This window comes from Solanum pennellii, chromosome 7, assembly GCF_001406875.1.
Source record: "Solanum pennellii chromosome 7, SPENNV200".
Classification (NCBI taxonomy): domain Eukaryota; kingdom Viridiplantae; phylum Streptophyta; class Magnoliopsida; order Solanales; family Solanaceae; genus Solanum; species Solanum pennellii.
In genome coordinates this window covers 69,956,196-69,966,036 of record NC_028643.1, presented here as the reverse complement: position 1 = coordinate 69,966,036, position 9,841 = coordinate 69,956,196, and the positions used below count along the sequence as shown (strand labels likewise).

At 28.8% G+C, this 9,841-nt stretch overlaps 1 protein-coding gene across 1 annotated transcript in view; it reads right to left on the bottom strand.

The window, feature by feature from the left end:
- LOC107026516 overlaps window positions 1-2,599 on the bottom strand; it is a 7,305-nt gene extending 4,706 nt beyond the window's left edge. The window contains exon 1 of the mRNA XM_015227510.2: window positions 2,239-2,599. Within this exon, the coding sequence (XP_015082996.1) occupies window positions 2,239-2,421 (183 nt within the window). The 5' untranslated portion in view covers window positions 2,422-2,599. The remainder of the gene's footprint in view (window positions 1-2,238) is intronic.
- Between the last annotated feature and the right edge of the window lie 7,242 nt (window positions 2,600-9,841).

Below are 9,841 nucleotides of genomic sequence, written 5' to 3'. Positions count from 1 at the left end.
CCCATTTTTCCTGATATACCTTTTCTTTTCCTGTTCTTGTTCTAGAGAGGAAAAAACCACCTGAAGCAGATCTACCACATCTCAAGCAGCCGAAATACATCTCTGTTGGCTAGCACAACATCGTGATTGTATCTAACCTCCATTAAAATGCTTATATGTCACAAAGTTCATATCTTAACCCTGTCTTGCATACTTATTTTTCACGTGTTCATGATCCCAATACAGTAAATGTTCCTTAAAGAAAAATAAGGCCCCTACAGTCTGCATACCGGAAGAACGTGAAGAGTTTTTCCCTAGATGTTGAAAGCTGTAGATTTAACTTATACTCAAGCACGGCAATTGGACTACCTTTTAAATCATTACCACGGAAAATTATACATACATTCAATCGCACTCAGATCTATATGGTTATACCACAAACCCTGCAACGACTGAAATGCATCAGTTTTCCCCTTTAAGTCACAATTCTACTTATCATTCATTCTAACAAACTAAAAATAGATCAACAGGTCCAACTTTTACCCACAAGTTAACTACTCAAATCATTTTTAGCAATAATACAGCTGAAATGGGGTTCAATGATAATTTTTTCATGAAAAGCAGACATAAGATAACAAATGCAGTGCTTCACCAAGATTTTGAATAGCGGTTCCAAAAATCCAAGTCAATTCTATTTCAACTCTTTCTATGATAAAGACAATCAGAGTAAGCCATGTTCTTGCAACTAGGTTCATTTATTCTTGTCTCTAGCAATTAACCTACTCCAGAACAGCACAAAGGTCAACCTATCCTGCACTATTTGAAGCCTTATGCATTGTCAATTTCTATCATAGTGGGTTGTTCTGAAGAGATCCTTGTGCCAGTGAAAGTTGTTTCCAATGATCAGGGGATAATATATAAAACAATAAAGCGATTGAAGCTATTTTTCCAGCAAAATTTCGTATGGTGGAAATACCACCACAAATACATTCAAAGTTTTAAAAACAGTGTCTGATGGGAAGAACTATAACATGCTAGTGCAATGGTTTTGACATTAACACAAAAAGATAACTTCTCTAAAGGGATCCCATAAAATTCATACATCACCCCACTTTTCACCAGAAGAATTATTCTTCCCAGTGGGAAAACATTCGCCCATAAATTTTTTCATGCCCTTCTTACTAATATAATTGGAAAAGGACAACTTCGACTATGACTGCCTCCATCCATGAACTCCACTTCTTTACCTTTTTGAGTTCTCACTTTTTAAAATGTATCCTGGATTCCTGATGCCCAGGGTTACTGCATTACAGTATATTCCAATCTTTAAATCTAACACCCTTTAGAAACACCACCACTTTTCTATTTGTCTTTTCACTTTTTTATCTAACACCCCTTAGGAAACCTCCACTTCTTTCCTTTTTGCCTTTTCAGTTTTTTAACCCTATTTTAAAGATTAAACGCTTACCATCAAGCCAAAAGCTATAGCTGATAGCAGATGTGCAGCTTTATTTCTTAGCTAAGTCCACCCAGCAAGCGCCATGTTCGATCATGACGTCGGACCCAGGCCACCGCATCCCCTCGTGGGCCTATAGGCATAATGTTGGCATTACCCAACGACTATCCTCATACCAAGGGATTACTACGTCAGAGTATATCCCAATTTTCAAATCTACAGCCCCTCATGGGCCTTGTTGGCATTACCCAACACCTATCCTCATACCGAGGGATTACTACACCACAGTATATCCCAATCTTCAAATTTAACATCCCTTAGAAACACTATAAAGTCATTTTAGGCACCTTGCAGATCATCCGTCTTCATGGCATTGTAGCAAACAAATTCACATGAAGGAACATATTTAACGAATTCTCACTTTCCTTCAGTATCTAATCTCACTGAAGGCCAATATATGACAGATTCTTACAGAATTCATGAGTCACTAAAATTTGATATATGAGATGATGATGCAACAAAATACAAAGGGGTAGCAACTTTCAGGTACAAATGCACATATTCAAGTAAACTGTTTGATAACGATTCTCGTTTGTTGGAATTATATGTTCAAAATACAAACTTGAAATAATAAAGAGCAATTTAAGACTACCTACAATTACAGTAAGTTAGAACAACTGGTCTTAAAGAGATCAATATACTAAACAACCATAACCCAACTAAGCACTATCTGCAAATCGAAAAATACCCAACTCCCAAATCGATTAAACTATGGAGAAAAGGGGCGTATCGGAAAAACTGACCTTAGCTTGGGCTTCAGCAGCATCAAGTCGGCGAGCACGCTGAACAGCTTCAATTGCTTCACGTTGACGAATAGCTTCTTGTTTTGCTTTCTTCTCTCTGTCCAATTTCAATTTAGCCTTGAGTTTCCTCTCCCTCTGCTCTTGCTCTAGCTTCTCTCTCGCTCTTCTCAGTTCAAAATCCATTCTTCTCGCTCTACAAAACTCCCGAACAAATTCTCTTCTCTTGCAATGCGATGGATTATGTATTTCAGATATATTGAACGAATGATCGGTCCAAAGTTAGATTATACATATATATATCTGAAACTCTTTCGATTGATTTTCCGATTTCTTGATGGAGAAGGCAAATTCGCTAACCTTAATTTGAATTCGAGAACAATCTGGGCCTTTCGAGATGAACCCGGATATTGGTGGCCTGCCCAACCAAATACTTAATTAGGCCCAATAAAACTAAAGTAAACATAGCTATCTATTTTAGCTATATTTTTTAAAAAATTATATAACATAGTTATACTTAGAATGTTATATAGTGAATTTCTCATCTCTATTTTTTTCTAAAGTCTCACCGGATTTCTTCTCTCCTCTCACCTTTTACGTTTTTCTCTTATCCTTATTTCTTTCTTTATAATTCATTGAGTGAATCTTTTTTCTTCTCTCTCAATTTCTTGTATTAATATAAAATTTTATTAAGTTTTACTTGAACTGTTTTTATCTACACATGTGGTTCTTGATCTTTAATTTCTTATGTATGGCTGTCAATTGTTGATTCATCTTTTTATTAGACTAACGTCAATAAATCAAAAAGTTTTCGCGAATAGTCGATATAATAAACTTAATTATGTTTTATAGCTATAGTTTGCATATTTATGTGTTGTAGCTACAACTTTAGTTGTCTAGTTTGTATAATTCACGAGTTTATATAATTCGCAGTTGAGTTTGTATAATTCACAGATAAATTTGTATAATTGTGTCCCTTTTTTTTGAATAAATTTGAAATAACGAATTTATACAAATACAAGCATATAAATTTTAGTTATATAAATTATGTTATACAAAATTACATTAAATAAAAGTTATACAAATTTTGAATAAAACAAAGTTGTGAGTCTCGAAATCTCAGTCCACATAATTATCACCGAATGTTGATCGCAAGTGATAATTAACTAAAATTATAACTATGATGACTAATAATGTAGTACATGTGTGCTTAACCATATGATTTTCCCTAGATTTATTGTTTAGTGTTTGCATCACTACACTGAAAATAATTAGGGTTAATACGATAATATTCAATAAATTTTTTCGTTTGTGTATCACAAAAATGATACGAACTGTAATTATATATTTCTTATAGGGGGTACTATAATGTGTATTTATATTTCAGTTTTTCAAGCTAATATGTGTACTTGTTTGTCCGTATGCGAGGCTAGAAAAGACGAAAAATAGATGAGCAAAATTTAAAAGAAAGAGAAAATTGTGTATCTATATTTGGTATATCTCAACTGAGAAACAACTTGCTCGTCTCTCTCCTTTATTTCTCTAAATCTTCTTCGTATTCTCCTCTCTAAAATTAATAAATTGTTGTTATGAACTGTAATTAGGTAAAATTTTATTTATAGCTACTGTTCATAATTATGGTCTGAATTATACCTATAATTATGCATAAGCCATGTTTTGGGACTTACGTTTGTAATAGAACCCTTAACTTGCACTAAAACAACACTAATAGCTCGTAAGACTTTAAATGTATTTAATAAAAAATTGAATTAAAATATCAATTATCACTATTATTAATTACTCACTATTCACAATTACTATCACTAGTTACGAACTTAGGATCCTTACGAGTTCATAATAATTACTAATCATTGTTAAGGATCACCGTCATTAACTATCATTATATATGTTCTCAACCATCAATATGATTGGTCATTGATTATCATTAGCTACTGTCTAATAAGTTATTACGCATCATTACGTTATCTCTATCAACCATCATTATCAATTATAATTAACACTAATTATTACTTATTTTTTAATCACAACAATCGATCAATATCACTATCAATCATCATTACCATTGATAACACAAACACCACCGACATACAATACATCTTAATTTTAATATACATTTTTTATTCAAATAAATTAATCTTAACATAAAAACAAACTTTTTATGAAGCTTTTAGAAAAAAACATCTAAACTCAGAAATAAAACAAGCCACATGGATCATTCAATCATCATATAGAACTCCAATATAAATAATGTATGTCTACATCAATGACTATATTTTTATATGGATTTCATGTTCATAAAGACAATTGTAGTATTGATTTGATTTGATGGAGATTATGTGGGGGACACATGCATGACCCCCCTCACCTCTCTCTTTTGACATTTTGGTTTTAATAAACTTTCAAAATATATCTATATATCATTAATCAACTAAAGAATTAGTCCTGCTAATTAAGCTTCAATTAAGTCACAAAAAGTTCATCATCATTACTCATAATAAATAGACATAAAGCATAAAATATTTTATTAACACCAAACTGGTCCTCTTTCTTTTGTTCTTTTTTTCATTTTGAATAAACAACATGCATTATTTTTCTATGAGGGAAACCTAAAGAAATTGTGATCAAATGAACAATGCCCTTTTTTTATTTATTGGAATGTAGTGTACTAATTTTTTTTAGTAATTGTTGCAATAAAATTAGGAGGTAAATAATTTCCCATAAGTTAATTAAAGTAATTTTTGACATTTTGCTGTCAAGTTTGATGATATTTTTATGCATTTTTTTTTCTAATAACTAGTTGTCATTACCGTGGATAATAATAGAGTCAGTTTGCTCAGTAGAATCAAACTCAAGCTAGTAAACTCAGAGACAAAGCTAGAATTTGAAGTTTAGGGTATATCAATGGGAAAGTAATTGTTCTTTTTTGTGAAAAATATATAGGTTTTCCTTCTTTTCAGACGGACAATATGTAAACATAACATGTATCATAATTAAAAGTGTTTATATATGATCTAAGATAAATTCTATGGGAGGTGAGAGTGTATTAAGAGGACACAATCGGTGTAAATTCTATGGGAGGTGAGAGTGTTTGAAGAGGACACAATCGATGTGGAATGCAACTCTTAAGAAAATTTTCTTCTTACTTTCGTTAGAGAAGTTATTTTTTTCTCATTTTAAATAAGTTCATATTTTGAAGGAATAAAAATTTAAATTTTTTGACAAATTGAACATAAAAAATTTTGAAAAAGATTTTTCTCCGCGCTAAACAGGTGAACACACCCTTAGGGGTAATGAATTTTTCTTTGAATTGATAACTCATTTTAAGTCATCAAATTTGTAATTAAATACTTGTGTACCTATAAACATTAAATAAAGTTAAACTAATACATATATTGGATTTGTCCGACCAAATATATTGTGAATAGCCTTAATAACCTTTTAAATTTGTCATAATATAAACACTCGAATTATAACTTGTTGCAATAAAACATTCGAACACATGATAAAATATTTCTTCTAGCCACTTTCAGTTCAAATGTTGAAAATACTTTTGCACATGATGTTTTATATTTATTGATGTGAATGCGTATTCTTAAAAAAATGAACATATCTTAAGTAGTTAACTTATTTATAAAACAAACTCTCGAGAACATGATAAAAAAAATTCTAAAGATATCTATCTAATAAAAAACACTCTATTAAGCTTTTATAAAAGAATTCAATGAATAAGTGTCTAAGACATATACAGTAATATGTTGGTTATCAAGGGATGATTTATATAATGTGTTCAAATGTAGGCATCATGGGATCTATATTCATTCCTAGAGTTTTTTTTTTTTTTAAAAAAAAAAGATAATTAAGTGACAAAGGTTGGAAAAAAACTTTAAAGAAATTTGTTAAGTGAATGGGATTAGAATGAAGTCTATTTTAAAATCATTTTTTTCTATATAAATTTAAAGGGTGAAAATCATAATAACTCAACTGAATTTTTTAGGGAAAATTGTATATAATAGCAAACTAATAACCTAAAATAAATGGAATAGCTAGGGTTTGATTTAATTGTGCTCCATAGCAAACGTTAACTAAAATTTGCCAGCGTCTCTCTCCCAGAAATCTCGCTCGCCACTCTCCATTCTCGCTCGCCTCTCTCGCTTTATACATAGAAGTGTATAATTCTGTTTCTGTTTTGTATAAAGCGAGAGAAAATTGTATATACACATGCAAAAATATATATCTTCGTGTTATACACTTAATTATACAATTTACAAACATTTTACTTCAAATATTGCAGAGAAAAAGGTCAATGAATTATACAATTGCGAATTATACAATTGAAGTGAAATACAATTTTCTCTAGCTTTATACAACAGAAGTGTATATATTGTGTTTCTGTTTTTGTATAAAGCGAGAGAAAAACATATATCTTCTTGCTATACACTTAATATTGCAGCGAAATAGGCAGTGAATTATACAATTGTGCATTATACAATTGCAGTGAAATAGGATAGCGAATTATACAATTGCAGCGAAATAGGCCAGCGAATTATACACTTGTATATGTATAGCGAATTATACAGTTTTATGTTTGCTATGGAGCGCAATTATGCAAAGTTTGCTATAGCATACAAATATAAATTTTTTGTTTGCTATACGTGAATGTTGCCCAATTTTTTAAACAGATGTTCAATGTTCAAATCAAATTATGTAAGTTAATTAGGGTAGGTGGCCACAATGCCCTCGTGTCACGAACTTAAATCAACTTTATAATATACATAAATTATGCATATTTAGTATTGAAAAAATTAAATCAACTTATAGTATTTTCCAGCCACAATCCCCTAGTGTCTACTTTAGGAAAAAAGATGCATAGAAAAAAAGTTCATGATTTTAAAAGAAATAAAAACTAAAAAGCAAATGAGTACAGGTGTTCTTTTAATCACTTTTAAAAGATTATGCATGTGTAAAAAATTTAGAAATGGAGTGAATATTCCTATGTACGGTGTATAAGGTTGCGGAACTAAAATTTTAATTAAGGAATGTTAAAATATAAAAAGGTAAATTGTATAGAAATTGAGAAAGTGAATATGTAGCGCGTGCACACACACATATATACAAAAACAATAAATAGCATAGGTAATAATATATTTCGACTTTGTTAGAAAATTATATCGTATTTATAAGAAAAATAATAATTTAAATGGTTAAATAACACATATTGGACACCCTTGAAAATCAATAAAAAATTTCTAGTTTGGTGATCTCAATCGTTCAACTCTTACTAAGTTTTTTGCAACTTGCAGTGCGCAGATTCGATTCCCATTATTTGATTTTGATTTTTTTCTTTTCATAAAAATTTAAAAATAATTATTTAATTTGAAGTAAATAAGCAAATTCTATTTTTTTTCATTAAAAATTTTAAAAAAATATTTAATTTAAAGTTAATAAGCAAATCCTATCTATTTATTCCATTAAGCTACTGAAAGCGAAAATACTTTATATAAATTTTCTTTTAATCTAACTTGTTTGATTCTATTATTTACTTTTCATTTCTCGTTGTTAGTCATCTGTGATTTGTGAAATGTTGAAGCATAAAAGTGATTCCACTCTAAACGGAAATATCTCTCTTTTTCTTTGTTTTTTCACTTCCTATCAGATAAACATAAACACTAAAGCTAAATATTATGTAGTTTGATTTTAAAAATTTTTGGTACATTTTAATTAAAAAAATTAATCATTAATGTTATGTAGTTTGATTTACAAAATTTAAGTACACCTATTCTTTAAATTATTTTTACGAGTTATGAGATTTTTGGACACCCTTCATAAATTTTTTGTCTATGCACTATCGAAAATATAAGACTTTTCGATATAAATTTAAATTTAATCGAAACCCTAAATAAATATTAAATTGAAAAAAAAAAAAGCAAAGGTAATAGTACACACAATTCATACCTACCAACCCATCTCAATATTAAAAAGTTTTCACAATATTTTTTTTGATGAATAAATAAATTATAAGTCAACCGTTCATATACAAAATGTCAAATTTTTTTGGTAAATGTATATAATATAGTTGATGACTTATATACATTGATGACATAGACGTTTCTTACGAAAGTGAAATCAACTAAAAAAAACCCTATCTAAATAATAGGGCAAAAGGTATACATGAGCTTTAGTTTGATGACTAAGGTATGATAATGAAAATTGATAATGATTTGTAGTAAATATAATAGATAATTTAATATATTTTTTATATGAATTTGATTATTTTATATAGAAAATTAGACTTGATTATAGATAAAAATGAAAGTTTAAAAATTTTTGATAGATTTAAAATATGAAAACGTACATATATAAATAAGTCAAAGAATTTAACTTTTACTATATATACATGACATGATACGTATAACAATATAATTATCCATGGTCGTTACTTGTAGAAGTACACTACCTAAAGTATAGAGTAATAATGATATAACTTTAATATAAAGTATGAGTAATTTAATGGTTGAACAATTACTAATTCAAAAATATATATATTTATCCATAAGTAAAGGGATAACTTTTTTTTTTTTTGAATTACTTGGGCTAAAATTAGAATTTACTAATAACCGGAGACTAAAATTGCTATGAAAAAAAAAATAAATTCAATACGACGCGATCCTAGTAATCTTAATTATGTTGATACAAATAAATGTGTTATATCACTATGTAACTCCTAAATGAATCCTACTTTAATAGATACATAAAGTTTCATCCCCAAATTACATTATTAATTACTAGAGATAGATCTCTGTTAAGTTCATTGTATACAGTTTTAACAATAAATATTTTATTGCTACAGATAAATTTATTGTGTGATATCTTTTAATGTTTTTTTTCTAAAAAGAGGTCCAAAAAATTACCTAGTCCAAATTATTACAATCATTCATAATATATAATATATAATAATAATAATAATATTCAATACAATCACAAAAGTAGATCAAGAAATGATCGAGTTACATGCACACTTTATCTCTATATTTTTGTGAAGTAGAAAAGTCATTTCAGTAAATTTCCGGCTCAAAGAAATATTCTCAAAGCAAGATTGCCAAATAAAAATGCTAGTAAGATACATAAATGAAAATTATAACCACTACTATTTTGTTGGAAAAAAAAGTATTGAAAATATTCATAAAATTGACACCAATTAATAAACTTAGATACATCCTAATCTATCGCATAATATAATAAGTGATCTCAAACTCTTGTAGAAACGAGAAATTTTCAATATCAAGTCGAGAGAAGTCATATTTAAAACACTCCTAAATTTGATAAAAATTAAAAATATATTTCACTTATACTACAATATCAAAAAGTTATATAAATTTACTTAATCAAGTAAATGAATATTTTTAAAGCGATTCATGATAAAAAGCCATTTTTTTCCCTAAAATTAAAGTGTCAATACTATGAGGTCTAAGAAAGTAGCCGTTACTGCAGATGGACCATATCGACATTTAATTTTAAACATTTTTTGACAGAAAAAAGAAAAAACGAAAAAGTAACGTAAGAAAAGCCCATAAAAGCAAAGAAAATC